General features: G+C 49.8%; 17 protein-coding genes across 17 annotated transcripts; 9 read left to right on the forward strand and 8 right to left on the reverse strand.

Annotated features, from left to right (window-relative positions):
- Positions 1–251: 251 nt before the first annotated feature.
- On the forward strand, positions 252–1,458 carry BCR37DRAFT_386296 (uncharacterized protein; the record flags this gene model as incomplete). Its single annotated transcript, XM_040870430.1, has 2 exons — positions 252–423; positions 467–1,458. 2 exons carry the CDS (start codon positions 252–254, stop codon positions 1,456–1,458), a joined length of 1,164 nt encoding a protein of 387 aa, XP_040726746.1.
- Positions 1,459–1,495: 37 nt separating this feature from the next.
- Positions 1,496–3,363, reverse strand: BCR37DRAFT_391681 (CTP synthase; the record flags this gene model as incomplete). Its single annotated transcript, XM_040871036.1, has 2 exons — positions 1,496–3,282; positions 3,327–3,363. The coding sequence occupies 2 exons, from the start codon at positions 3,361–3,363 to the stop codon at positions 1,496–1,498; spliced, it is 1,824 nt and encodes a 607-aa protein (XP_040726747.1).
- Positions 3,364–3,607: 244 nt separating this feature from the next.
- Positions 3,608–4,572, reverse strand: BCR37DRAFT_377927 (sorting nexin-3). The gene is made up of 3 exons (XM_040868924.1): positions 4,271–4,572; positions 4,205–4,226; positions 3,608–4,136 (listed from the first exon to the last, which is right to left on the reverse strand). Exons 1-3 carry the CDS (start codon positions 4,343–4,345, stop codon positions 3,787–3,789), a joined length of 447 nt encoding a protein of 148 aa, XP_040726748.1. The 5' UTR covers positions 4,346–4,572; the 3' UTR covers positions 3,608–3,786.
- Positions 4,516–5,235, forward strand: BCR37DRAFT_391683 (Pre-mRNA-splicing factor Cwf15/Cwc15; the record flags this gene model as incomplete). The annotated part of the gene is made up of 1 exon (XM_040871037.1): positions 4,516–5,235. One exon carries the CDS (start codon positions 4,516–4,518, stop codon positions 5,233–5,235), a length of 720 nt encoding a protein of 239 aa, XP_040726749.1.
- A 185-nt stretch (positions 5,236–5,420) lies between these two features.
- Positions 5,421–5,837, forward strand: BCR37DRAFT_391684 (uncharacterized protein; the record flags this gene model as incomplete). Its single annotated transcript, XM_040871038.1, has 1 exon — positions 5,421–5,837. One exon carries the CDS (start codon positions 5,421–5,423, stop codon positions 5,835–5,837), a length of 417 nt encoding a protein of 138 aa, XP_040726750.1.
- Positions 5,838–6,342: 505 nt separating this feature from the next.
- On the forward strand, positions 6,343–7,449 carry BCR37DRAFT_391685 (galactosyl transferase GMA12/MNN10 family-domain-containing protein; the record flags this gene model as incomplete). The annotated part of the gene is made up of 1 exon (XM_040871039.1): positions 6,343–7,449. One exon carries the CDS (start codon positions 6,343–6,345, stop codon positions 7,447–7,449), a length of 1,107 nt encoding a protein of 368 aa, XP_040726751.1.
- A 63-nt stretch (positions 7,450–7,512) lies between these two features.
- BCR37DRAFT_377931 (galactosyl transferase GMA12/MNN10 family-domain-containing protein) lies at positions 7,513–8,792 on the forward strand. The gene has a single exon (XM_040868925.1). The coding sequence runs from the start codon at positions 7,632–7,634 to the stop codon at positions 8,694–8,696; it is 1,065 nt and encodes a 354-aa protein (XP_040726752.1). The 5' UTR covers positions 7,513–7,631; the 3' UTR covers positions 8,697–8,792.
- Positions 8,793–8,889: 97 nt separating this feature from the next.
- Positions 8,890–9,916, forward strand: BCR37DRAFT_355866 (glutathione S-transferase-like protein). Its single transcript, XM_040868191.1, has 4 exons — positions 8,890–9,029; positions 9,189–9,328; positions 9,370–9,498; positions 9,540–9,916. Exons 1-4 carry the CDS (start codon positions 8,930–8,932, stop codon positions 9,870–9,872), a joined length of 702 nt encoding a protein of 233 aa, XP_040726753.1. The 5' UTR covers positions 8,890–8,929; the 3' UTR covers positions 9,873–9,916.
- Positions 9,917–9,972: 56 nt separating this feature from the next.
- Positions 9,973–11,278, forward strand: BCR37DRAFT_377934 (pyruvate dehydrogenase E1 component subunit alpha). Its single transcript, XM_040868926.1, has one exon. It carries the CDS (start codon positions 9,988–9,990, stop codon positions 11,227–11,229), a length of 1,242 nt encoding a protein of 413 aa, XP_040726754.1. The 5' UTR covers positions 9,973–9,987; the 3' UTR covers positions 11,230–11,278.
- Positions 11,279–11,300: 22 nt separating this feature from the next.
- BCR37DRAFT_255744 (Retinoic acid induced 16-like protein-domain-containing protein) lies at positions 11,301–14,240 on the forward strand. The gene is made up of 2 exons (XM_040866670.1): positions 11,301–12,151; positions 12,290–14,240. Exons 1-2 carry the CDS (start codon positions 11,363–11,365, stop codon positions 14,057–14,059), a joined length of 2,559 nt encoding a protein of 852 aa, XP_040726755.1. The 5' UTR covers positions 11,301–11,362; the 3' UTR covers positions 14,060–14,240.
- BCR37DRAFT_345301 (rer1 protein-like protein) lies at positions 14,102–14,726 on the reverse strand (the record flags this gene model as incomplete). Its single annotated transcript, XM_040867614.1, has 2 exons — positions 14,102–14,484; positions 14,534–14,726. The coding sequence occupies 2 exons, from the start codon at positions 14,724–14,726 to the stop codon at positions 14,102–14,104; spliced, it is 576 nt and encodes a 191-aa protein (XP_040726756.1).
- A 222-nt stretch (positions 14,727–14,948) lies between these two features.
- Positions 14,949–18,207, forward strand: BCR37DRAFT_377938 (uncharacterized protein). The gene is made up of 3 exons (XM_040868927.1): positions 14,949–15,489; positions 15,542–15,602; positions 15,650–18,207. The coding sequence occupies exons 1-3, from the start codon at positions 15,013–15,015 to the stop codon at positions 18,145–18,147; spliced, it is 3,036 nt and encodes a 1,011-aa protein (XP_040726757.1). The 5' UTR covers positions 14,949–15,012; the 3' UTR covers positions 18,148–18,207.
- On the reverse strand, positions 18,188–18,628 carry BCR37DRAFT_391692 (uncharacterized protein; the record flags this gene model as incomplete). The annotated part of the gene is made up of 2 exons (XM_040871040.1): positions 18,188–18,555; positions 18,601–18,628. The coding sequence occupies 2 exons, from the start codon at positions 18,626–18,628 to the stop codon at positions 18,188–18,190; spliced, it is 396 nt and encodes a 131-aa protein (XP_040726758.1).
- A 99-nt stretch (positions 18,629–18,727) lies between these two features.
- Positions 18,728–19,408, reverse strand: BCR37DRAFT_377940 (uncharacterized protein). Its single transcript, XM_040868928.1, has one exon. It carries the CDS (start codon positions 19,213–19,215, stop codon positions 19,045–19,047), a length of 171 nt encoding a protein of 56 aa, XP_040726759.1. The 5' UTR covers positions 19,216–19,408; the 3' UTR covers positions 18,728–19,044.
- Positions 19,378–20,316, reverse strand: BCR37DRAFT_407901 (uncharacterized protein; the record flags this gene model as incomplete). The annotated part of the gene is made up of 1 exon (XM_040872127.1): positions 19,378–20,316. A coding segment is annotated over one exon (777 nt), but the record flags the coding sequence as incomplete, so codon positions are not given.
- A 117-nt stretch (positions 20,317–20,433) lies between these two features.
- Positions 20,434–21,161, reverse strand: BCR37DRAFT_407905 (uncharacterized protein). Its single transcript, XM_040872128.1, has one exon. It carries the CDS (start codon positions 21,032–21,034, stop codon positions 20,663–20,665), a length of 372 nt encoding a protein of 123 aa, XP_040726761.1. The 5' UTR covers positions 21,035–21,161; the 3' UTR covers positions 20,434–20,662.
- A 486-nt stretch (positions 21,162–21,647) lies between these two features.
- BCR37DRAFT_377941 (uncharacterized protein) lies at positions 21,648–22,550 on the reverse strand. The gene is made up of 2 exons (XM_040868929.1): positions 21,826–22,550; positions 21,648–21,776 (listed from the first exon to the last, which is right to left on the reverse strand). The coding sequence occupies exons 1-2, from the start codon at positions 22,453–22,455 to the stop codon at positions 21,708–21,710; spliced, it is 699 nt and encodes a 232-aa protein (XP_040726762.1). The 5' UTR covers positions 22,456–22,550; the 3' UTR covers positions 21,648–21,707.
- Positions 22,551–26,150: the final 3,600 nt, after the last annotated feature.

Here is a 26,150-nt window from a genome sequence, read left to right on the forward strand (position 1 = left end):
TGTTTTCGCACGCCAGAAGAGTCAGGAACAGGACCATCACGACGAGTGCTAGTTGCTATCCAGCTGACCATCCATTGTCACTGTATCTAGCTTACATGGCAGCTAGGCTTGCTCGGAGAGCTAGCTATATAAGAAGGTTTACAAGGTTCTACTCTTCTGCTGCTCCGTCGCATGCTGTATCTCATCAAGGTCCTTCCACTGTGACGGTCTCAAAGACCCCATTGCCTACTACATCAAGCCAAGCTCGTGAAATGACACAAGACACTGCTAAAGAACCAATTAACTGGACATCACTGCTTACATCACTATCTCCCGAGCAGAAAAGTCTTCTCTTCGGTCCACGTGAAGTCTACGATGCGGCCTATCGCAAGGACAAGGTCATCGTCATCTCATACGACGAAGTCTTGAAGATGGCAAATATTAGTATGCTTCTTTCAAAATCACCTGAGTATCGCTGATTGAATAGTGAAAGGTGCAGATATGACACATCTCAGGCTCCAAGATGTCTTTATCGTTGCTAAGATTATGCGTCGAGCACCACCACTGCAAGACAAGCAGCTCCAAAGCTGTCGCATGGTTCTTTCAAGAAGATTTATGCTATGGGCTGCTGATGCTGGATATCCTGAGGCGCAACTCTTTTGGTCTGAGGAAGTCATGTCACAGAACAACGTGCCAACGGGCGTTAGAGATAAAGCTTTGAAACTCCTCACCAACATCGGACGTCAAGCCGTTCCGAGAGCCGAGTCAGTTCCACTCAAGTCTCTTCGTCCTACAGATACTGTTTTTCCAGTCTCAGCAAGAGCGAACCATCTCCTTGGTCGGTACCTCTGGGCTGCCGGCGATCTGACCAAAACCACCACAAAACGTGACGAATGTCGCGATCGTGCAATGCAACACCTTGAACGCGCCGGCGAAGAAGGTCATGCCGAAGCTTACGTGTATATGGGTGTTTTCAATAGAAGAGCCGGGAAAGCGAGAATGTCGAAACGGGCATTTGAAAAGGCCCATGCGCTTGGAAGTGCGTTAGGGACGTGGTTGCTTGCTCGAGCAACGAGCGACACCAAGTTACGAACATCCTTATTGGCAGAAGCAGTTGGACTTGGCTCTCATCACGCAGCCTATGATTTAGGCCATATGTATCGCAAGCAGGGACAGGATGCACTGGCGATAGAGTATTACACCATGGCTGCCGAGGCAGACGTTCAGCCAGCTCAAGCCAATTTAGCAGAGTTGCTTGTCAAGCAAGGCGAGTTTGACGAGGCTGAGAAGTGGTTCATCAGAGCTTCTGTTGTTCGCGCGCCTGACCCGAAGAAGGAGACGAGAACCGGACAAGATGGTGATATCTCATTCCATTCTCAAAGGCGGCTTGAACAGATGCGAAAGACTCAAGTCTACAATGACTACCAACGTGCAAAACAGAAGAAGCTTGACGAAGGGGGCAGCTGCACAATCATGTGATGAGCAACAAAGACAAACTCTATCAATGGCTGTCTCTCTATTCACGCTTCTTCTGCGTCGGTGACGAGCCGTTTGCGTTGACATTACGAATCTCTGTCATGCTGATGCCACCTTGTTGGGACGAGAAGGATCGACTGCGGCCGGAAAACTGCGGCAATGTTCCTTTGCTAAGGAAGTCATCGAGCACTTGCTTGCCTGAAGCAGCAGCCACAAGTCCCAAGAAGGGTGGTGACGGGGCAAGCGGCCGAGTGAGGTATTCCGGGTGATATTGTACACCAATGTAATAAGGATGTTCCTTGAGCTCAAAGATTTCCATTCGCAAACCCGTCTCATCCTTGCCAACAAACGTCAAGCCAGCCTTTTCAATACGCTCGACGTACTCAGGGTTGATTTCGTATCTGTGTCGATGACGTTCTTGCACGACTTGGTCCATCTTGTAGAGCTTCCGGAGCTTTGACCACTGTGTGTCGGGTTGCATGTGTGTACCTCTCAGACCAAGTCGCATATTACCACCCATCGTGTCCTTGTCAATCTCTGGCATAAATACAACAAGTGGTTCCGTCGTATCTTCCTTCAATTCCGCTGAATGCGCATCCCGAAGACCCATCACATTGCGCGCAAATTCAATGACTGCAATTTGAAGACCAAGGCAGACACCCAAGTAAGGGATTTGATTTTCTCGCGCCCATTTAGCAGCTGCAATCATACCTTCTGTGCCACGCGTACCAAATCCACCAGGAACAATGATGCCATCTGCGCTACAGAGCATATGCCAAGCGCGATGATAATTTTTCGGTTCCGTGCCACTTGCTTCATGCTCCAAATCCGACGCATCGACCCATTCGAGAATGAGCTTACGGTTGCACGCTAGAGCGGCGTGTTCGAGTGATTTGACCACAGAAATGTAGGAGTCTTGGACTTTGGTGTATTTGCCGACGAGCACAATGGTGACTTTATCAAAGAGTCTGTCGTGCGCTACGGTCAAGCCTTGCCAACGTTGCCAAAGCCGACTGCCTTTTTGCTTTTGTGCATCGGTAATTTCAATCTTGTCGAGACAAAGACGCTTGCCGAGTGATTTGATGAGTTTTTGGTCCTCCAGAAGGAGTGGGACGTGATAGGTCGAGGCGACATCATGAACGGCAAGGACCTGATCCGGACCAACATGGCAAAACATGCCAATCTTTTCAACACTTGCGCGTTCAAGAGGTTGTGGGCAACGACAAGCGATAAAGTCGGGCGTCAGACCGAGTCCTCGCAGATCCTTGATGGCCGCTTGTGTTGGCTTGGTCTTTTGCTCACCCGAGACAACAGGTACAAGGGAAACGTGGATGAGGGCAAAGTTTTCATGTCCGACGCGGAACTGGAACTGTCGCAGTGCTTCAACAAAGGGCGCGGATTCAATATCACCGACGGTACCACCAAGTTCGATGATGCAGACATCAGGCTCCTCCCCTGTTTCATCGATGGGGATCTTGGCGACGCGCTCAATCCAATCTTGGATGGCATTTGTGATGTGCGGCACGACTTGAACAGTTTTACCTAGATAATCGCCCTTGCGCTCGCGTTCAATGACTTGTCGGTAGATTTTACCAGTCGTGATGTTGTTTTCACGGGTCAAGGTGACATCGAGGTATCGCTCGTAGTTGCCAAGATCCAAGTCTACTTCACCGCCATCATCCAGGACGTAGACTTCGCCGTGTTCGATAGGCGACATGGTTCCTGCGTCGATATTCATGTACGGGTCAATCTTGATAGAGGTGACCTTAAGGCCGAGTGTCTTGAGCAAGAGGCCCGTACTGGAAGCAATGACACCTTTGCCGATGCCTAATGATTAGCTCTTTAATATTGAGCGCGGACGCAGAACGGACCTGAGATGACTCCTCCGGACACTGCGACATATCTCATCTTTGTAATACTTGGACCTGCGATGGGCTCTATGTCACGGGGACTGGGGCCCTCGCTGCTGCTCGTCTGCTGGTCTCTTGGTCTGCTTGTTGAGTCGCATCAAAAATTTATTTCGCGTCAAATTCACAGAGCACAAGGGACAAGGGACAAGGGACTTCATCTGCTGGAAGGTGCATGGCCTCAAGCCAGCCACAAGCACGTATAGCGTCGTATGCACTTGATGAGAAGCTCATGACTTGGTCGGAGAGGGAACAAAACATGCTCAAAGGCTGAGAGGCCAGTTCGCAGCTCAATCGTGCTCAAACAAGAATCGCTCATTCAGTCATAATCTCATTCAATTCACCTAAAGCACAGCTAGGGCTTTCTCTTGTCACTCCTCAACATGCACAGCTCCTTAGATGTACCGATTGAGGTCCTTGAACATTAGCAATGGCTTGTGGAACTGACTAATTGCAAGCTTACCAACTGTGGGTCTTGGATAAAGGCACAGAGACACTTGGATCCTGTCTGTAGCAGTGGGTGGCCCGACACAATCTGCAAGAACCGCTCAAGCCCCTCTCGACGATGTTCAATCACTTCATCGCTGAATCGATTGGTGAAGACCTTGCCTGGCAGTGAGGGTAGCGTAACACGCGATGATTCTCGCTCTAGTATATCTCTGAATTGCTCAAACTCTGAGTATCGACGCCGAACAGACGAATGCTTGAGCTTGAAGGCCGGGATATTGGTGCGACAGATGATTTCATAGTCCGTGTACATCTTGCGGCCGATACCTATCGACACATATCAGCAGCGGATCATACACAATGCCGTCATCTGGATAGTTTGGATAGAGACATACCATGTGTCATTGGATTGCAGACCTAGATGATCATGAGTACACAGCAAGCGATGGGGTGCGCCATACCTCAATTTCAAGAAAGTTCTCAGGGACGCCGTACAGCTCGTCGGCCGTCTGATGTCTGATCTCCTGTCTGTACATAGCTGTCTCTCTGTAGCTGTATGCGACGCCGCTCGTCCTCTACTGCTGGTGTCTGTTGAAGTGTTTGTGTGCTGCCAACTTGCGAGCGACGACCACGACGACGACGACGACGACGACGACGACGACGACGACAACGAGCGCTACTTCGAGTCTAAGCTAAGAAGAGCGCCATGACCACAGCACACAGGCCGACCTTCGATCCGGCAAAGGGAGATGCCGCACAAGCTCCAACCCGTCTTTATTCGTCACAATCACTTCCGGCGCATCGTGTGCTCAAGTACAGACAAGCGGGGCAAGGTACAGAAGCGGAAGCCCATGCCGCGCAAGAGCAAATGCGTAATGAGCTGCTAGCCAAAGAGGCAGAACACTATGACAAAACACGACCTGTGAAGAAACGTCCCGTAGAGGAGAATTTGGCTGTTGAAGCACCACCAAAGCTGATTGGCATGGGCAGTGCTGTGGAAGAAGAGACGCAGGAGGAGAAGCGGCGGCGGATTTGGGAAGAGACGAAAGATATGGATGCAGATGACTCGGATGCAGCAGATGAGGCGGGTCAAGGTAGTGAATCGGAAGAAGAGTCTGATGATGAAGACGAGACGGCCGAGTTGATGCGCGAACTTGCAAAGATCAAAGCTGAACGTGCAGCAGAACAGGCACGCAAGGCTCAAGAGGCTGAAGCAGATGATCAAGCACAGCGAGAGGAAGCCATTGCGTTTGGTAACCCACTCTTGAACCCAGAAGCAGGCGATGCATTTGCTGTGAAGCGTCGTTGGGATGAAGACGTTGTCTTTCGTGTTAAGGAGAAGGATGAGAGCGGCAAGAAGGACTTTGTCAATGATATGCTTCGCAGCGACTTTCATCGCTCATTCATGAAGAAGTATGTGCGCTAGGCTCTTTGATGAGTGGAGCTGCATGTGATGGCTGTCGATGCCTCTCAGGAGACATATCTCATCATTGCGACATTGCAACAATCAAACATGGATTTCTCCTGGCGTCCATCAAACTGGCCACGTCCGCTGCAAATTACTTCACCGGCAGGTCAGTTCCTCAACCATCATCTTGTCCAACTTCATCAATGATTCCTTTGTGGTTCGGACAATCCAGATCAACGCAGATCATCGCGCAGATTCTACTGCTTGGAACCATTCTATTCCTACTACGACAAATTCCGCGCCTTCCCAGCAACAAATACGACAACGCCGTTGAATGGCCAGAAAAGGAGCCGACGAATGTGAAACACGTTTATGATTCTGTCAAGCCGACACCTGCTCAGCCTGATGTTGATAGGGTGACGAAACATGGCTCTGGCAAGTCGACGCCCGCGAAGGATGTGTTCGGCAAGTCAACGCCTGCAAAAGATGTGTTCGGCAAGTCGACGTCTGCAACAGATGACGTGAGCAAGTCCACCTCTGCTAAACATAACTTGAGCGATGGAACACATCTCAAGGGGAACACGTCGCATGTTAATGCCACAACTACGCGCTCGTCTTAGTCTTGGTCGCCGCCTCTTTGGAATCGGCGCGCATTGGAGATGGGTATGCGGCAAGGCTGGACGACGTGAGGCGTCATGCTAGGCAACGAGGACTATGGAGTGTCAAATTGTCTCACATCTCTGAATCTGCAATTGATTCTCTTCTCTATTCTTGTCTCCTGTTCAGGGATAGTCGTTGCAGACTGATAACAATTGTGCTCATGTCAAATTTATCTGGACTTCGCACCGCATTCTCATTTCGTCAAAAGACACCTTTGCTACCTAATTTCGGATCTCGAAGCTTGTTTATATCTAACAGCCTAGTAACAGGCTAGGAACAGCTCAGTGCTCATGTCCCTGGTCTCAATACGATACATGGCAGGGAGACAAATATTTGTGTCAGAGCCGGCTCTAGCCCCCAGGGGCCATCCTATTAGCCTTGCTGGCCTTCCAGTACGCTGCCTTTTGGATCTGTTTCAATCGCAGCAAAGGACCAACTTGTTCGAAAGAGGACGCGCCCTTCGCGATGAGTTTTGCTTTGCATCGACAAGCTATGTGGCGACGGGGTAAGGTCCTGGTTGGTGTTTTGCTATTCATTTTCATCGTCACGACAAAGGTGAACCTTGACAATCGCAAAAGAGATTCATCCAGTACTCCTCCAAGGGAACGTTCGCCAACGACGACAAAGGTGAACCTGGACAATCGCAAGACAGACTCATCTGGTACGCCTCCAGTGGATCATTCGCCAACGGTGACGCCGACACCTGGATCGCCTGCAAAAGTAAAGCAGCGTGTGGCCATGGTGACTTCTGTGAACTACAGATGGAACTGGGAAGGTGCGCAAGAAGCATTCGAGCTGTCAGCTCAAGAACGTCAAGCGTATGCTGCACTCCATGGCTATTCCTTTGACGTGATCGACGTGCGCAGTTTCAAACAGGATTTAGTGGACCCATCCTGGCATGTGCAGTGGATGAAGATTCCTATTGTGAAACACATCTTTGAGAAATACCCAGATGCTGATTGGGTGTGGTGGCTCGATGCGGATGCTATCATTATGGGCAACCAGGATCTCGACAGCTATTTGTTTGACCGAATCGAATCGCTACAGGCCGAAGCACGGCAGTTCCACAGCGACAATCGTCGTGAACAGTACGGGATGGCGATGTTCAAGTATCTCCACAACATCACCTTGGCAGAGACTAACTTGATTGTCACACCGGACATGGACACGCCGATGATCAATATTGGGAGTTTTCTCATTCGCAGAAGCGAGACATGGACAGATATGTTGCTTGACCTTTGGGCGGATCCTCTTTTTCACAAAGCAGCCGAGGACAGAGCGATTGGATTCCAGGAACAAGGCGTCCTTGCACACCTCATCCAACAGCACAAGACTATCGCGAGGCATACAGCCATGGTGCCGATGACGAGCATCAACGCGTTTGCGTGGGCTGGACCTTGGACTTGGCGTCCAGATTCGCTTGTGATGCATGAAGCGGGATGTTACGTCCATGCCTTGTGCAGACACTGGATGCGAGAGTACAGAGCTGTCAAGAAGGGTGAGAAGGACCGCGTGGGCCTAGAACGTGCGATCAGAGATACTGCTTGGACAGCGAAGGAAGACAAAGTATAATCACAATGAGCAGCATGCACGATTGTAGATGAGCTTGGTGAAGATAAGTAAAAAGTTGTGGTGGTGGTTTCAGCTGATACTCGAATTGTTTCGTTCAGGGGCAGCATCAAGACCAAGAAATCGCCCAACAACTTTAACGTAGACCCCGAGACAAGATCACAAATACCTCGTTCCTTTGTCTCATGGGCTATTCGGTACGTCGACACTGCAGGCTCGCTGTCTTCGCTGTCTCGGTGCTTTGCTTGCTCGGCGCACCCATTTATGTGGCCTACTACTATCTCTACGGCAGCGCATTCTCAAGCCTCTCGTTAGCTAGAATAAACGCCTTTGCAGCGTTATCTGCTGGCGATGTCTTACTGAGCGACCTTTTACGACGTCCTCTTACGATGCAAGCATCAATCGACGAGATAGGAATCCTCGAGAAGAGCAGACAAAGCGTGGCACTCGTGACGGCCAGCAACCATGATTTCGCATGGCAAGGTGCAGAAGCTGCCTTTTACGACACAATCAAGGAACGAGAAGCGTATGCAATGGTACATGGCTACTCGTTTGATGTTGTGGACTTGCGCAACTTTACGCAAGATGCAATTGATGCTACATGGCCTGTCGTCTGGCTCAAGATTGCAGTACTGAGGGATACTTTCCAGAAACACCCTGATGCGGACTGGGTATGGTGGCTTGACGCGGATGCCATCTTGATGGGGATGCAGGACCTCGACACCTATCTGTTTGACCGACTTGAGGCGCTGCAAGATGAAGCACGACGTGTACAGAGTCTCAACAAGCACCCGGAGGATCGTATGGGCGTCTTTGAATATACTCAACGACTCTCTCTGGCAGAAACGAACCTGATTGTTACGCCAGACATGAATACACGGATGATCAATGCAGGCAGCTTCCTCCTACGACGGTCTGCATGGACAGAGATGCTTCTCGAGCTGTGGACGGATCCATATCTGTTTGCAGCAGCAAAGGATGATACGATTGGGTTCCAGGAACAAGGCGTCCTTGCACACCTCATACAACAGCACACGACTATTGCGAGGCATACAGCCGTTGTGCCGATGACGAGCATCAATGCGTTCCCCTGGGCTGGACCTTGGACATGGCACCATGGTTCGCTTGTGATGCATACGGCAGGATGTTGGGTACATCATCAATGTGAGCACTGGATGAAGGAGTATAGAGCCGTCAAGGAAGGCCTGAAGGAGCAGGTTGAGCCTCCTGCAGAGCAGAGTGAAGCATGATGTGGCTACTTTGGGGATATTCAAGCGTAGTACGGATTCTATTAGGAGCTTTCAGAGCAGAGCTGGGTATACAGTGAATGTCTACTCAGCTGAGTGTCCACATGTTAAAATGTTTCTGTGTCGTTGCGGTTCGGCGATTTCTACGCGGAGCCGCCGGGGAGGACAAGGCCGCAACTCTCTCATCTATACACTCCTGCTCTCTGCTCTACACCTCTGCTAGTACCTGAATCTCGATGGCAGATATCACCGCTTCCCAGGCATCAAAGAAGCCCCTTGTATTCCATCATCTCGAGGATTCCCGATCGCAGCGCATCTTGTGGTTGCTCGAAGAGCGTATGTCTCTCATCTCGAGTCTTTGCGCCTCTCGGTCCAGTGTGCTCATGATGTGTATTCGTGATTATTGATGGACTCAGAGACGCGATTCGAGGCTCTATAATGGCAATATACTGCCATACGAGCGCCTAGTACATCATGCTGATGCTAACAAAACAGTCAAGGTCCCATATGAGCTGAAAGAGTACAAGCGCATTGGTGGCCGTGCTCCAAAGGAACTCACAGCTGTCCATCCGCTCGGCAAGTCTCCAGTCATTACCGACAATGGCAAAACCATTGCCGAATCTGGTGCGATTGTGGTGCGGCTTTCTGCTATACCCCGCAATTTGACTGACTCCAGGACTACATCATCAAGAAGTACGATACAAACAAGACTTTTGCACCGCAGACTGAGGATGAAGAGTTGCAGTACAACTACTGGCTACACTTTGCCGAGGGGACGACCATGACGCCTCTTGTCTTGCTTTTGGTATGCGAGATCATGCTTGTGCGTCTTGCTTACACTGCTAGATCTTCGATACTGCTTCCAAGACGGTCCCCTTCTTTGTTCGCCCACTCGTGAATGGCATCTTTGGTGCCATCAACAAGCAGTACACCTTTCCCGAGTGCAAGAAGAACTTTGGGTTCATTGAGCAGACACTGCAGAAGCAGGCCTTCTTTGCAGGTGATCGGATCACTGCTGCTGACATCCAAATGTCTTTCCCCATGGAGATTTGCGATCGCGCAGGTGTGCACGAGCAAGCGTACCCTGCCATCTATGCGTGGCGCAAGAAGATGGGTGCCCGTCCTGCATACCAGGCTGCGCTCCAGAAGACATCGCTGGCCTATGCCTACAAGCTGTAGTGTCTTTGTTGTAGCAGCAGTTGTAGAAGCAGTATATGTGACTGTGTCTGCCATCCCGCGCCCAATTCAACAGAAATACAAAACTCAACCAATCTGACAACATCCACACTCAAGCATGCTCAGGACAAGGCTCACTGCCCTGCGTGGCCTCGCAACCCGACAGCCCATCCATGCAACTCCCGCGAGACTGGCCGCGCGTACAGTGACGACGGATGCTGCCAGTTCCGACCACAAACCGCATGAGTCTACGGAAGACAGCGTGGCTGTCAAGTTGAATGAAGATTCCTTCGACATGTATGAGCTGGATGCGCCCTCTCTCGACATGCACGTCTCGAAAAAGGAGCTTCTCAAGATGTACGAAGACATGGTCACCGTTCGTCGATTGGAAATGGCGGCTGATGCGCTATACAAGGCAAAGAAGATTCGTGGATTCTGCCACTTGTCGACTGGGCAGGAGGCCATTGCTGTGGGTATGGAGAAGGCCATTACACTGGAAGATGCCATCATCACGGCTTATCGCTGCCACGGATTCACCTACATGCGCGGTGGGTCCATCAAGTCCATCATTGCAGAATTGCTCGGCCGCAAGGATGGTATCTCCTACGGCAAGGGCGGATCTATGCACATGTTTGCCAAAAACTTTTACGGAGGAAATGGTATTGTGGGTGCTCAGGTCCCCGTCGGTGCTGGTATTGCCTTTGCCCAAAAATACAGGGAGCAAAAGAATGCCACATTCACCTTGTATGGTGATGGTGCTTCCAACCAGGGACAAGTCTTTGAAGCGTACAACATGGCAAAACTTTGGGGTCTGCCTGCCATTTTTTGCTGCGAGAATAACAAGTACGGTATGGGAACCGCAGCGAACCGATCTTCTGCATTGACGGATTACTACAAGCGCGGTCAGTACATTCCTGGTATTCGTGTGAATGGCATGGATGTATTGGCTGTGAAGCAGGCGTGTGCCTATGCGAAGGAGTACACATCAGAGGGTCGTCCGCTTGTTATGGAATTCGTCACATACAGGTATGGTGGTCACTCCATGTCTGACCCCGGTACCACGTACAGGACTCGCGAGGAGATTCAGCAGATGCGATCGACCAATGATCCAATTGCAGGACTCAAGGCAAAGATTCTGGAATGGGGTGTGTGCGAGGAGCAGGAACTCAAGGATCTTGACAAGTCTGCGCGTGCTCGGGTCGATAAGGAGGTCAAAGAAGCTGAAGCATCACCTGCACCCACGGCAGACCTCAAGACGCTGTTTGAGGATGTGTATGTGCGTGGATCTGAGCCAGAGACCTTCCGTGGTCGCACTGTAGGTGAAGTCTTGAGCCGCAGTGAGTTGTCTGGACACAAGTAGAGCAGCAGAGTAGCAATCGCTTGATTTTTTGTCATCTGAAGAGTGTCGCATATGAAACGGCGCACAGTCACTTCCATGAGAACCACAACACGCTCATGCTTGAGTACGCTGCGTGATCTCACGCGATGCTTGGATGAGCAGCTTCTTTCGCTTCCTCTATAGTCCTTCCGTGGCTGACAAGCCAGTCAGTTATGCTTCGCTCTCACCTGCGCAACGCTTTACGCAATTCAAACTGACTTGGCTCACTGTTCAGCGCAGTAGTGCACTCTCTGGCAGGCATGAGCGACAGCAAACACTCATCTCTCTTGTCGATACGCTTTCTTCGATTCTACATGACGAAGTGACGAGACAAGGCAGAGGGCAGCGAGCGTCCTCGACAGCCGGAAGCTATGGCAAATCTTGCTTAGAGTATGCTCTACAGCGAGACGTCTTTGGCTGGTTGGTCGAGCTTGCCATTTCTCAAAAGCTTGGACAAGATGGAGAGCTAGGGCTAGCTAGATCTGTGGCTGGCTTCTTGACCAGCCTGGTAGAATCTCAAGACGACGACTTTTTAACGCACGAAGTTGTCTGCAAAGCGCATTTACGACTCCTTCGATTTCTGGGACATCTCAGAATACCGGCTGATAGCGAAGAGGCTAGGGAGTCGATGATGGAGCTGCTCTTTGCGATTTGTCAAAAGATTCGCCATTTCAGACCATTGCTGGCCATGTTTTTCGATGCGGACGCTTGGCGAGCACGGAACGATAGACCCAATGCTGAATCTTGCCAAGAAGATGAGTTCCTCATTTTTCATCTCTTGGCAAGTCAAATGCATCGTACAGGCCGTGCTGGCGATTTCGCACGCGCTGGCTTACTGATGATTGTTGAATCTGCGAATGATTCTGATGAGGTCCAGCGATGGATTGCTGAGTCCGATTTCCCGATCAAATTGACGGTGGCACTGGGTGCAGACTATACTATGCTGAGTGCAAAATTGGGACCATTGTATGATGTGAAGCAAAGTCTCTTGCTGGCCAGCAGCAGCATCAATACAGGTCAAGAAGACGTTTCTGCACTCGACACTGTACAAATAGACGGGCGAGATGGTATTGGCAAGTTCCTCGACAGTCTCCGATATTGGCAAGATATTCTCAATGCAGCGATAGGAACAGACTTGAGGCAGGCTCTGCTCGACACTTTTCAAATCCTCTTCCTGCAAAGCATCTTGTATCCATCGCTTCTTGGCACGGAAGCAGACGATGCAGCTTGTTTTTCTTATCTCGCGTCCATCATGCGCATCATCTCTCACCCAGACTTGGTGGATGTGACACTTAGCTACCTCTTTGCAACAGATGCCAGCAAGCAGACCTCGAACGCCGCCAAGCGTGCAACCATCATGATCCGCCAACAACTCGAGTTTGCGCCATCGCTCTTATCCCTCAGCGACATGATTATGGCCAACTTGAAGTCTTCATCCACAGAGACACGCGTTGCCACCATTCATCTTGTGGAAGCGCTGATGCGGGATCACTGGCACTATTGTATCCACTCACTCATGAAGACTGTTGCTGTTCCGAAAGGTCACGCAACCATTGGCCATCACAGGAAGGAAATGGCTATTCTGCAGGGTTTGACTAGTACCTCTCAAGAATTGAATGCAAGTCAAGCATTCGATTGCTATCTACAAGACACATTTGTTCATTTGGAGGCTCAGAATATGTCCATTGATGCACTATTTGAGGCATCCAGCGTTCAACACAATCTCACATCAGGTCGACAATTGCCAAAACACTTCTTCCACAGTATAGCGCCAGAAGATCCATTACTCTGCATCCTACTCGGTCTACTTGCAAACTGGTTCACAAACGATGTATCCCTCAATCTAGCACTGACAGGTCTTTTGCATGCATTGGCATCGTGCAGGTATCGTAGTCTTGCCGGTTGGTTGTTGTTTGCACCTGCTGATTCATGGCATGGCGAGCCAGGTGCGATTGCACCAGATTATACAATGCAGTCACCGGAGGACATCGAGGACGCCGCTTTACTGAAGGAATTGAAGGAGACGGAGGAATTACTCGGGCATGCGCAAGGATTGGAGATTGACGATGATGCATCTGATGATGAATTGGCGTTTGCTTCAAGTGAGCGCAGACAAGCTACTGAACAGGCATCTTTGTTGCCAAGCTGGACGCGGTTCCCTCCTTTGTTGACCATGCTCAAGACTCTGAGTGCTCAACGACGTCACTATCAAAGCGAAAACGACACACTCGAGACAGAAATTGCAGAACGCAGGCGAGCTTTCACGAGTGTAGAAGAAGGTGGCGAGGTTATCCAAGCAATGCTTGTTGCTGAAGCACTGGCCAGTCCGACAGCACAGTCACCATCTGCACAGAAAGCAGAACAAAGAAGCTTCTTGTCGCCGACATTGTCAAGAAGATTGACGGCACCGTCTATCCTCAGACGCATGACGAGCAGATCTTCTGTTCCCAGCACGCCATCGAAGCCAAGCAGCGGCACTGATAAGACATGTAGTTCACCATTCGCTGAACATTTCAGTACGACACAACGGTTGGTGCCTGCATTACATCCAATTGAGTTTCATACGTTGGCTGGTGGCAACTCGCCTGACTCACCCACAGATGGTTCTGCGCCAAGTCGTGCAGATGGCCCGTCTAAGCCAGATAGCCAGCGGCGCATCAGTCGACAGAGTGCTTCATTGGATCCTGGTCAATTGGCAACGAGCAGACTCATCAACAACATCATCTTGTTTGAGGAATTGGTCAAGGAACTCACTAGTATCGCACAGGTTCGAAGAATCTTATTTGAGCGTGATGCTTGTCTATTCACCTAATGCATACACAACTTCCCACCAGCCTTGCCCTTGTGATGTGCTCTAATTGCTGGAGAATTTTGCCTTGCCGAGGTCGAAGGGGATGTACTTGTACTTGACCATGTGTTGAATTTGACGTCGCATGGTGAGGAAGAAGAGGACAATGAAATACATAAGCAGGATGGGCCAAAACACTGGAATGTCAAAGATGGGCACCCATGACATGAAGAAGCTGAGGACGGCTGCTTTCGTTGCACTGAGCCAAAATTTGAATTCTGGCAATCTGCGGATAAAGGGTTTGTATTCATCTGACTGGCGCGTCGGCAGGTTTGATTCGCCATTCTCTGCATCTTCATCTGCAATCTCTTGCTCGAGACTCGGGTCAAACTTGGGTGTGAGGAATGCGAGAAAGAGGTTCAGGAGGTAGATGCCTAGACCGTAGGCGACTGGAGTGGTTAGCACAAAAGCACACAGTCAAATGAGAGTAAAGCGTACTGATATACCAGCCTTGAGCATAGACAATACGAAGCATGAATAGCACCAGGAGGCCGCTTGTCGCGGCCCACCGAATACCGAAATGCGGCACGGATTGATCGAGTGTGGTTTGGTAGATTTGAAAAGCACGTAACCTGAGCGCGTTGTACTTTGCCATCAGCGCGTTGCCGTCAGCATTATCGGGCCCGTCCATGGCTGCTTGAGTACACGAGCAGGCTTGGGCCTCTTACTAGAATGCGCCGTTCAAAGCTTCCTCTTGTCGGCGTCCTGCTCTGATGTGGCAGAAAGCGAAAGTTCGAGGACGCGACGAGAAGAGCACGTGAGCAGTCGAAATGGCAGCCCATCTGAATGCTGCTTCTCTGTTTTGTCGCCGGCATTTTTGCGCATCCGGAGCAACGGTAGCTGCTGACATTGCCATCTACACAAACAAGCTTCTGTATTACTGTATACTTAGTGTGCCTGGCTGCTCGAGCTCAACTATGGGCTCTACCAGCTCTGGATCGTTTGTGCATGCTGCTGCTCCCAAGACCTCCAAAGCTCACCAGTTCTTCACCTCTGACAAGTGGACAAACATCAAAATTGGCTTTCGCCTTGCAGCAGGCGTCACCATTGCGCTATGTCTGCCCCAAAATGCAAAGATATCGGGCCTCTTCTCAACAGTGGGCTATGTGCTTGGCATCTTTACTCTTCTGTTTCAGATTCAAGCGACCACGCGAGCTGCAATGGTTGAGCGTGTTGTTCTAGCCGGGACATTCACGGGAGCTATTATACCCTTCTGTATTTTGGGCTACTTTTGTGCAAAATCTGCAAAAGACCCAGCAACAACACAACAGACGCTAGTCGCATACGTCACTGCTCAACAGCAAGGCATTGTGCGGGGCCCAGACATATTCTATCAAGGCAGAGCTGCTGCGGTCGCTGCAGTCTTTCTCTTCATTCTTACGTGGGCAGCGAATGTACGTCTTTAATATTCATGCATCAGTACACTAACAGTACACTAACAATCAGGTGTTGAAGACACTGTTCATTGCGCAAACGTTTACAATTTTCGGCGGAGTCATCTTAGCTGGTCAGTGCTTCATTTGTGTTACCAAAGACGGCCCGCTAACTCTCCAGGTATCATATTTATTGAAGGCTGGCTCTTCCCTAGCTGGGACCAATTCTACAGCCTATTGCGTCAGCTCATCTACGCAATTTACGCATCTCTAGCCATCGCATTCGCGTGCAACCTGCTCATCTTTCCTTACAACGCTCGCGAAGCATACCTGTCCCAGGTGGACAAGTTTCTTAGCACTGCAGAGCAAATGACATCCTGCCAAACAGATCATTTTTCGACTGCACATCGCCGCAGTCAAGCAGAGAGTGAGAAGGTAAAGGACGGCGCAAGTGAAGGCTCGCATGAAACAAAACAGCCGAAGAAGAAAGGCTTGGCTGGGCTCCTTGGTCAACGTGAGAAGCCAAAGCCAACACAAATTGAGAAGCTGAAGGGCCTTCGAACAGCGTTGACAGGTTTGGCAACGGCTATTGTTCAAGCAAAGACGCCAGCCAAGCGTGAATTCGCATATGGTCATCTCAAAGTCAACGACCTTGAGTCATTGGCAAAGTCATGCCAGTCATTAGTTGTTCCATTATTTGGCCTGAACTTGTGGTCTCAGATATCAGACTTGCTTCATGGAGATATCTCTGCAGCTGACGACGAAGTCCGAGAGGCATTCATCGAGGCAATTGGATTAGAAAACACAGATGAGGTCGATAAGGAAGAGCTGTTTCGTCACATGGAAGACCATGTTCTACCGCGCTTCAATCGACTGACGTCCTTGTGTTCAGCCAGCATCTTGCACATCAAGCAGGGACTTCATCTTGGGCCGTGGAAACGTCCAGCATTCTGGCTACGTCCTTTCATCAAGTCGCCTGCCCCTCATTCAGGCCGCGACGACAATTTTACAGCAGAGTTTGAGGCGGAGATCAAGCAATTCTGGGCTTCAAAAAGCTCTTCTGGTAGTGCCTTGCACAATGGAGGAGAGGGAAATCGCCGGCTATTGTCCATCGTGTACATGGACTCAACACTATACGATTTGGCCAACAAGCTACTCAGCTTTTGCAAATGGATCGACTCACTTCATGCCACAGGGGTCATGTCAAAAAGACACTTCATCCGCCCATCTGTCAAACGCTACAAGAAAGCTCTGCGAAAAGCATGGGTCGGCATTTCTCAACATGCAAATCCTCCAAAGGACGGTTTGAGCAGAGTCAAGTCTGGTATGCTCGGCGCTGATGATTCAGCTCGCTCTAATGAATCGAGTGACAGTGCATCAGCCTTGTTCCTAAACACTGGAAATCCAACGCTCATTCCGCGCACGTCTCTGTTGTCCAAGGTTGGCATGTTCTTCTACCGTATCCTCAAATTCTTGGAGAGCCCAGTCTCCCGTTTTGGTTTCCGTGCAGCAATAGCAATGACGGTGTCGGCTTTGCCTGTGTATTTTCCGGATTCATGTCGAGCCTTTCTGGAGTACCGCCTCTTATGGATCGTTTTCACAGTGCTGCTAGGTCTACAGCCCGTGCTCGGCCGTGGCGTCTTTTCGAGCGTCTTGCGAGTCGTGGCCACCATTATTGGCGGCGTGCTAGGATTGCTGTGTGTTGAGATTGGCAGGGTACCAGGTGGTATTCTCGTGGTCTTTTTCATTACGCTTTTTCCACAATGCCTTTTACTCATGGCTCAACCACAGCTCATGTTGCTACCAGTGTTACTCTCTGCCATCACTGGCGAACTGGTCGTTGGTTACTACCTCACCACAGTCAACTTGCCACGCGCAACCTTGGAAAGATCAGGCCAGATTGTTCTTGGCGCTCCAGCTATCATGGGCTACAGAATATTGCTTACTCTAGCTGGCGTTGTCATTGCATTGATCTTCTCCGTCTTTCCTGCATTGCCAACAGGGCGCACCCTCTTGAGGGATGTTACATCACAGCGCTTCTTTACTATAGCAGACCTCTACATGCTTACGTCACTGCGCGGTGCAGGAAATCGATACATCTTGCCAAACGGCATCGAAAAGGCGATTGGAGACTTACAAAAAGATGGGATTGGCTTGTCTGCGAATGCACACCAGCTGGTCATGATGACCAAATTTGAACCGTCGCCCAGAGGCACCTTCCCGCAAGGCAAGTGGAATGAGCTCATTACTCTGATCGATAACCTCAACACCTGTCTCGCTGTATCCAATGCGCGGTTCTCTGATGTATTAGCGGCCGCACCGGAGCTGGAAGTGTCGAAATTGCTATTGCATTCTGACAGTGACAAGTATTTTCGTGTTGTTACGTCTATTCTGTTTGCGCTTGGCAATTCTTACAACTTGTGGCAACCATTGCCGCCTGTCTTGCCATCACCCATGAAGGCACATCTGGATACGCAAAAAGGAATGTACAAGTTCCGGCATATTGTTGCAAGAGAGGCGGCCACGGATGATGCTGTTGCACAGTTTGGTGCGTACCTTGTCACGAATGCGATGATGACGCATCTCTTGGAACGGATATTGCGTTTGACTGGTGAGTTGATTGGTGTCAGCGGATATAAGAGTTATTTGCAGTCGCACAAGCGGCAGCATAAAGACTAGTACTTGTTGTAAGGCGTGGGTAGTTTTTGTACATGATTGATTAGAGTTCGTCCTTCTTCAGGCCAGTACTGAATGCCTTGAGGTCCTCAAGCTGGATCTTCTTGAGAGTAGAATCCTCAGTAGCATCCAAGACGACACGAGGCACCCCTGCTTTGCTCAAATCTCCAGCTTTGTAAGCATCCAGAGCCTGCTTCCATCGGCTGACACATAAGCACCACTTGCAGTCTTGCGTCAATCCAATTGTACGCAGGTCGTTACCAGCTTCTGCAGAGAACTGGAGGAACTCGTCAGTCACGATTGCAGCGACAGCATGCTGCCCATAGTCCTGTGGCGAGGTGCGACAATAGCCGTCGCGGAAGAAGCCCGTCTTCATGAAGCTTGGGCCGCCAAAGTAGGCGAGCGGCTTGCCTAAAGGAATGAGCAAAGCTTATAGATGCGTTCAGCTGTACGTACCGAGAACATTGAGTGAGCTTGTTGACATGTTTGGATGCGGTCCTTGACTCGACCGTTCATTTTTGCCTGTGAGATTTTGATGATCGGAGTGCTCGGCTAAATTCCGATGCCAGGCCAGTGCTCTACACCAAAAGCTTAGCAAATGCCTAACTTCAAACTACAGACACTGGTCTGTTCAAATCTGCCCTAGTGCAGCAGACTCAACATGCTCCAAGTAATGAAATGGTGCTGGGTACTTCTGCTACAGTCAAGAAGATGTAGTTTCATGGGGCAAGATGATGGAGTCTGACCATTGAAATCTTAGGCACCTGCCTAATACTCATGACAGTCGCTCTTTCTACTCAGAGCATGGAGAATTCGAGAAGTCAATCACGCTGCACTCTTTGCTTACTCTTGGCGATGCTATTTCCAGACGCACAATCTCTACCTTCTACCCGGTGTCTTTCACTCCGCTCTTGGTTCTTTTGATAACATGCACATGCGGAACTTTGCTCCGCCCCCTAATTTGCTTTCAGAAGCCATCGCGAGGACGAGGAGCCATAAGATAATCTGTGCAGCAAAAGCTCCGATGATGACGAGAATGGTTGTCTCGGCGGCTGCATTGTAGAAGGTCATATGTTGTATTGAGCTCCATGATGGCCTCTTTAGTGAGCCAAATCGTCTTGCAGAGTGTACCACACCAACTATGATTGGCTGCCGACGATCAAGCAGAACGGGCAATTGATTGCCCTTGTGCTCGGATCAACTGGTATCCAGTCATGGAGGGCAACTCACTGAAACCGCAGTTCAAATTGTTATGCTATATCGAGTCGAAAAATCGAAGCTAGTTCACCTAGGTAGAATGGACTCCACAATGAGCACTTCAGTAGCATGTGTCAGTCTCAGCTTTGTTGAAAAGAGGTCTATTAGGAACTTGAGGACTTGTGAGTTGCTTTGCCATCAAAGAAAGCTCATAGGAGCACTTCCTGTGTTGGACTGACACATAGGAGGGCTGTTTGGCAGATTATCTGCATCATTCTTTGTGGTCAAGCCGGTGGGGCATTCAACTAAATTTTCGTCCGTGGCCGGCAGTCCGAATTCATTCATCCACGAGCCCGATTGGTAATCGGAGGATCCTTGCGCCAATCTGTGGAATTGCTGATCTTGTGAATTGTGTGCTGGCGAAAAATGAGTGCTTTGGCTTGTACCTGATGTTTGAGCCGCCTTTCCATCCAAACAGACTGTGCCTGGCGGCGCAAGACACGTTTCTCTATTCGAACGGTGATATTGCTTTGGTGTTGGACCACCCGGTGTACAAGTACGAGGCCTCCAGCTGCAGGTGTGCTCGTCCACCGCACTTTCGAAGTTTTTGCAATAGCATTCCTGGCCCCACCTGATACAGTCGCAGGGAATGTTCTGAGCTTCAACTTTGCCTTCTAGCAGGCTCACTTGCCAACCATCTCCCAAATCCAATCGAGCGGGCGAGAGTAAGAATATATCGATCATATCTTGCGGGTGACAGGTGGGCTTGTTGAACTTTGCCCTTTTGGCGGTCTCCCAATACTGTTTTGTTTGATTTGGTGAGATTTTGATGTTGTCTCGGTCCACCGGCATTTTGATGTTCTCAAAGTTGTGAAGTATTTGACAACCACAGTCCAAAGAGCAAGAACTAGATTTTATCCGCTTCCAACTGCCACCAGCAATACCAAGACTGATGCGACCTGGATCGCTTTGCAGACAGACATTTCGTCGCAAGCCTGTCAATTTGAATTTGTGCTTGTAATTCTTTTGGTAAATTTTCTCCATCCCCGTGCACAATTCTTGACACGACTCCCGAGCCAGTCCATTGGCTATTTGTAAGGCCTTAGGATCCTTACGTCGCTGCTCCTCCACTTTCACCACTCAAGCGACTATACGTATGTAGTAGGCCTGAGAATGAGATGTGGAAGAGATTAAAGTATGGAAAAGGTAAGAAGAGAGCATATAAAGGAGCTGCCAGCACAGCAAGTCCGGGAGCACGTGCTATGCCATCTGATTGGTGAGGCCTCCGAGCTGATGTGAGGTCGCATCTCACCCTGCGGCCTTACACTATTCCTCGATCGCGAACATGGCAGGTTTTGTCAGGCACTTCTAGGCTGAACATTTTGAAAATGGCAAAAGTCGCGTTGTAACACATGCGATCTTCATCCTTCTCTAGAATCCAAAAGGTTGTGTTGAGTTCTGGGGGTATTTCGAGAGAGTCTGAGCCAGGCCAGAGCTTGCTTGCTTCAGAAATTGCAGCGGTGCTTGCTTTAGGGCCTTTTGCGTTTCCAGCGACTGATTTACCCTTCGCCTTTGGCCTGCCAGGCACAGCAACAGCTGCTGCAGGCTTATGCAGTGGCAGGTAGACAGAAAAGAAAAACGCAACAATTGCCAGTGTAGCCGAAGCCATTCGAAGGGATCGTTCGAGTCGCATACTTGGAGATCACTGCTGATAGATGCTGTGAACTTGCGATCAGTGGGAGCCCAAAAGAATTGGTTTCAACCGCGGCTGAAGTTGCGTATTGTCAACTGGCAGGCGTTGTCAGCAGTTCAGCAGTAAGATTTTCAATGCCTATATAAAAGGTACCCTAACCACGTGGGGCAGATTCTGTGCTCGAACTCTCCATTTTCTTGTTGGTCTTCTCGTTTTTGATTTGCAGTTGAACAAAGCCGAGACGGCAAGATATCTGCTGAAATATACCTATCAACAAAGATATCTTGAGCTCCACATACTCTGAATCATCACTAAGATATTCTCTGTAATAAAAGCTCGGGGCATTCAATGTTCAAGGTGAATATAAAAAGAACTTGCATTACAGGAAATTTTCACGGCTTATGAAGCGGTCAAAAACGGTGTAAGACTGGCGCAGGTGATAGAAAGGCGATGATTGACGCGTAGTAAACGGGCGCTCAACAAGTGACGACCGGCGATAGCTGGTGATTAGCACGCGGCGAGCTGCATGAGGCGAGTCAGGGCTTTGAATAGATCAGGCAAAGCTCTAGAGCAAGGGAATCTTACTATGTACTTCCTACAGCTGTTGTGCAAGGTGTCTTGCACGCTTGCTGCATTTCCGTGCTTGATCCATTCCGCCGGCAGTGGCGGCGCTTCAGTCCCTGTCATTTTCTACAGCCTGAAGCAGCTGAGCTTTTGCCGTCCTTGACCGGTTGCGTTTGCCCTGTAGTAGTCAGTATGAGACAAGACCAACGATAGCAGAGGAAGTGTACCGTACGACGGGGCTGTGTGGTCTCCCGATCGCTGTCGTTGTTTTGTTCATCGTTACACGCAGTGAATTGTGCGTCGCGACATGCCGTTCGCGCCTGCGTGTCGTCATCCTGCTCGTGATGAAGCTCGATATATCGTGTGTTGCGTCGTGCTTGTCGTACCTGCGTGACTTTCTCGTCGTTGGTTTCTTGCTGCACTGCCTCTGCCCCTGCCAAGCGCTTTTTGTGCCTCGATCGCTGTTGTCCGTAGGGAACCGTTGCGTAATTGTTGGACGTCATCACGTACGGCAAATTGCAGATGCTTGAGACCATGCTGGAGATGGCCACGGAGATCCAATTTACTTGTGCCCTAGCAAGCGACGAAAAGACCCGTTCGAGATGACGGACTGCCTTCCTGAGCTCGGCATTGTCGCGATCTTTCCAGCTAACTAGATTGCCTCGCTGGTCTTTGAGAAAGTCATATGCGTCACTGTAGTGGCGAGCAGCGCCTAGGTTAGCACTCCACTGCGTGTTGGTTGCCGCGCTTGATGGCCACAGACACAGCCCCTCGCGAATGGATTCGACAGTCTGGGTTTCATTACGCTTAGACTCATCCTTTGACACGCGTCGTGGACATGCCGGTGCCTTTATCATACGTGTATTGTGTGCAAGCCGTTCAAATTGGTCTATATCAACCTTCTGCAGCTGAATGCGTTTGATACAGAGTGGTGCAACAGAAGAGATGGACCGTCATTAAATGAGGCTATGAGGTTGCTTTGGCCGCACCTGCTGCAATGCCAGTTCGAGGCTGCTGCCTGGTTCTGTGCACGACGAGGGTAAGATGCTTTTATCAAAGACATTGCGCAAGACTCTAGCATACCGAACATCTGTAGCAAGTGCGAGGAGGCGCACTACTAGCTTTGCTGCGGCAGAGTCAAGGATGAGATGTCAGGATGATGGCTGTTCAGTGTTCATATTTGCTTGGCAGGTTGGACTCCATGTGCATCGCTCTATGTATAACAGTATTGAGCTGACTTTGCTCAGACATACTTGAGAGACAGCATCAAAGGAAGAGAGTTCTCGGAGATGCGCGTCTAGAATAGGGCGCTTGCGTGTGCTGTAACTTTGGATCGTACTGTAGCGAGTAGCGCCTTGGGGCGGGCACAGTGGCCAAAGTTCAGAAACAAAAGCCCAACTTCACGAGCACATACACCGACGACTTGGTCCCATATGCATGTCAACATGTTAACTTTGCTAAGCTGATCTAGAGGTCATGTGGAACGCGTGTGTGCATAGTTGTCTTCATGACGATTCCGATCGTTGTGTATGAGCCGGACGAATGCCAGCTTCTGTGTCTACATGGATGATATATCTCAATGTATAGCTACGGTCTAGGAAATCATAATAAACAGCGGTCGCTTTATATTTGTCATCGATCACCGGTTCTTCACCAGCGTCTGTGTCGGCAACAGGAGATGCAAATGTGACAATTACTGCTGTGTATGTTGAGCAAATTGATGCGTGTCGGTTTGGGTCTTGTTCCGTGTGTGGCTGGCTGAATTTGATGTTGTAGTGGCAAGACGTGCGTATGAAAGAAGCAAAGTTGAATGACGGAAGCTGTGATCCGGAGCTGCGAGGTGTCGATCGGCGCTCTTCGATACGCATCTGAAGCCTTGATTGCTGCAGTCTTGTCATCGTCTGTAAGCGTCTTTTGGTCCTTCTCAGTATGCTCAACAGTTGCCAGTTGCCATAGTGAGCATGGTGAAGCTATTCAACCACCTGCTGTTAGATTCTTGAGGCGTTTTTGCTGTTTTGCGCTCTGTGGTCGCAGTTTTCTTGATCGTACCGGAGACGTGACCAAATCCCTCCTGGTCTCCATCCTCCTACCTCTGTCCATGACTGCCTAAGAAAAAGCAGTGAGAGGTACTGTCAGGTTAAATCATAGGAGGGACAATGAAATCATCTCCAGCGCGTAAAGAACTTGAACATACGGCGCAGCGCAATAGGATATCGTACAAACATCAGTCATGCTCATGTGAGGAAGGCTCGCGCTGGCCGCAACTGTGTAGTTCCAGTGGGTGTGGTGGGATTTAGCTAAAAAAAGCTACGTCGTATTCAGCTCAACTACTGTCCTCCATTATAAGAAGGAAGCAAAACAGAGAACCCACCCGCACAAGATTTTCCTAGCTCTCCACGCAGAACAACGCTTTAGTGCTGTAAGGCAATTGGCAGGTCATAAAAGACACAGCATATCTCGTCGATCCCAGTGCTAGTCTCAATAGTGATGCTGTTCCCCAGCGTATTCGTAGCAAGGATTGCCGTAGCAAGCCTACCACAAGACCAGACAGGCTGGCCAGCCCAATGCTTTTTCGAAAAAATCCCGAAAAAAGCTTCGAAGCAAGCCGTTTCGACTAGTATGGTGAGATCCACTCATGGTGAGAGCGAGAAGGGGACACTCCCAAAGTGGGCATGCTGGACTACGCGGTCAGGAAACAGCGTATCGGGACCGGCACAGGAAGAACGAGGGCTCCATTCGGGGACCAGGCAGAACCCCGACCGATTTGATAATCAATGCCGCAAGGGCCGGCAATGATGCAGTAGGTGGTCGTTATTTGCCAGAAAGTAGACTGGAGGGAGCTGTACGCTTTAACCGCATGCGCCAAAGGTATAATAAGCTCAGATGAGACCTCCGGGGCCCCAGGTTGACTTTGGTGTTGACCTAGTTGCTGCCATTTGTTGTTGGGAGACGACAGATGCTCCAAGAGAGTGGAAGGGAACTCTCTTACCTGTTTGATTGATGTTTGAGCCCGAGCAGGAGTGACCAGGCTCTTCAAGACGACAAGTCGGTGTCAAAAACAGGGCGAAAAAATTTTATCACCTGCCAATTTTGCACGAATACAGCGGACAGGTGCCTGCTGATCTACCGTGCTTGCAAGGAGGCGCTGCCGTTCAGCGTGAGTCTCCTTGTCTTTACGCTGACTGACCGAATCCCCTGCTCTGTAGCGTCATCCTCAGAGCACGTTTCCACCAAAAAGTGACTTTATGATGTGTTGGTTCGGGTGGTGTGCAAATTTGTCTGGCGCGCGATGACAAACATCAAATTCCAAACCTGTGGCCACAAACCAACTCACCCAGCTGCTGCAGCTTCAATATTAGCTTGCCAAGATCCGGCTTGAAAGACTCTCATTATCACTGTCATCTGAGATCAACTTATTGTCTCCCTTCTTAGGACTTCAGCTGGCCAGCCCTGGATTGCTATTGTAACGCCGATGAAGGTTGGCAAAAGCAATTGCGAGCAAGGAGATCAGACTGGGACTTTGATTATCAAACTGGATTTTCATGGTCCCTTTTTTTGTGCAGAGCGGATCATTTCAAGATCGGAGATCAAGATCTATTCTTGTGCGCACCTTTACCTTTCACAACACCACGCTTGTCAGTAGGACCAGGCAGTATCTACCACGGGAATGGACTCTAATTCCTTGCAGGTCTTTCACAACGGAACTTTCGGAGGCTTCTACAACAAGGTCATTGACATGGTACGGCTTATGGCTCTTCAATCACGACAGTTGGCCCTCGCGCTCGTGTTCAGTACCCGTGTACATGCACAAATCCGCATTTCACATCGATACTCTCGCGTGATTCGCATACACAGGACTACCTATATACGTTCAGAAACTTGTGTAGGAGCTGAAGAGCAGCGACCATAAAAGTCTTCCACGTGATGCGGACTTTAATTGGTTGCGGCACGCGTCAAAAAGTCAATTATAGGCTCACAACTTACGCGTTTTATCCATGGTTTAGAATAGATGGAGCTTGCAATTGCAGAGGCACGCGCATCTGACGCTCCTGTATTAGCAAGGATAGCTAGAAAGCATGGAATCAGTCGACCAGCCCTCAGCCGTCGATTTCATGGCCTATCCACCTCCAAAGCCCGCAGGGAGGAAAACAAGCAGGCGCTCTCCAACCATCAGGAGAAAATGATCATAGATCAGATCAAGCAATTGAGTGATCTTTGCCTTCCACCCCCACCAGCTTTTATAATCTCGCTAGCTTCGAGATTGGCTGGCCGACCGCTTTCAAAAAATTGGGCAAGCCGCTTTGTTCAGCGCCACAACAATATTTTGGACAGCCGATATCTTCAGAATATCGACTTAGCTCGTCACAAGGCTGATAGTCTCACTAGCTATGAGTCTTACTTCAATGGTTTGGCTGCTGTTATTCAGAGAAACAACATCACGGCGGAGAACATGTACAATATGGACGAGAAAGGGTTCATGATTGGAGTCTCGCAGAAGACACGCCGGGTGTTCGCTAAGCAGAAATCTGAGCTCGATGAGCTTCCCAGAGCT

The sequence above is a fragment of the Protomyces lactucae-debilis genome (assembly GCF_002105105.1).
Source record: "Protomyces lactucae-debilis strain 12-1054 chromosome Unknown BCR37scaffold_5, whole genome shotgun sequence".
NCBI classification, from domain to species: Eukaryota; Fungi; Ascomycota; class Taphrinomycetes; order Taphrinales; family Protomycetaceae; genus Protomyces; species Protomyces lactucae-debilis.

Bases quoted from the DNA above. Each gene is read 5' to 3' on its own strand.
- BCR37DRAFT_377927 (XM_040868924.1), bottom strand. From the start codon at position 4,345: ATGTACAGACAGGAGATCAGACATCAGACGGCCGACGAGCTGTACGGC. The intron at 4,227-4,270 runs GTATGGCGCACC...ATGATCATCTAG, and splicing joins AGAACTTTCTTGAAATTGAG to GTCTGCAATCCAATGACACA. The intron at 4,137-4,204 runs GTATGTCTCTAT...ATGTGTCGATAG, and splicing joins CTGCAATCCAATGACACATG to GTATCGGCCGCAAGATGTAC.
- BCR37DRAFT_377931 (XM_040868925.1), top strand. From the start codon at position 7,632: ATGGGCTATTCGGTACGTCGACACTGCAGGCTCGCTGTCTTCGCTGTC.
- BCR37DRAFT_355866 (XM_040868191.1), top strand. From the start codon at position 8,930: ATGGCAGATATCACCGCTTCCCAGGCATCAAAGAAGCCCCTTGTATTC. The intron at 9,030-9,188 runs GTATGTCTCTCA...CTAACAAAACAG, and splicing joins CTTGTGGTTGCTCGAAGAGC to TCAAGGTCCCATATGAGCTG. The intron at 9,499-9,539 runs GTATGCGAGATC...TTACACTGCTAG, and splicing joins CGCCTCTTGTCTTGCTTTTG to ATCTTCGATACTGCTTCCAA.
- BCR37DRAFT_377934 (XM_040868926.1), top strand. From the start codon at position 9,988: ATGCTCAGGACAAGGCTCACTGCCCTGCGTGGCCTCGCAACCCGACAG.
- BCR37DRAFT_255744 (XM_040866670.1), top strand. From the start codon at position 11,363: ATGAGCAGCTTCTTTCGCTTCCTCTATAGTCCTTCCGTGGCTGACAAG. The intron at 12,152-12,289 runs ATCAAATTGACG...TCTGCACTCGAC, and splicing joins TTGCTGAGTCCGATTTCCCG to ACTGTACAAATAGACGGGCG.
- BCR37DRAFT_377938 (XM_040868927.1), top strand. From the start codon at position 15,013: ATGGGCTCTACCAGCTCTGGATCGTTTGTGCATGCTGCTGCTCCCAAG. The intron at 15,490-15,541 runs GTACGTCTTTAA...ACTAACAATCAG, and splicing joins TTCTTACGTGGGCAGCGAAT to GTGTTGAAGACACTGTTCAT. The intron at 15,603-15,649 runs GTCAGTGCTTCA...CTAACTCTCCAG, and splicing joins CGGCGGAGTCATCTTAGCTG to GTATCATATTTATTGAAGGC.
- BCR37DRAFT_377940 (XM_040868928.1), bottom strand. From the start codon at position 19,215: ATGACCTTCTACAATGCAGCCGCCGAGACAACCATTCTCGTCATCATC.
- BCR37DRAFT_407905 (XM_040872128.1), bottom strand. From the start codon at position 21,034: ATGCGACTCGAACGATCCCTTCGAATGGCTTCGGCTACACTGGCAATT.
- BCR37DRAFT_377941 (XM_040868929.1), bottom strand. From the start codon at position 22,455: ATGATAAAGGCACCGGCATGTCCACGACGCGTGTCAAAGGATGAGTCT. The intron at 21,777-21,825 runs GTACACTTCCTC...TGACTACTACAG, and splicing joins CCACACAGCCCCGTCGTACG to GGCAAACGCAACCGGTCAAG.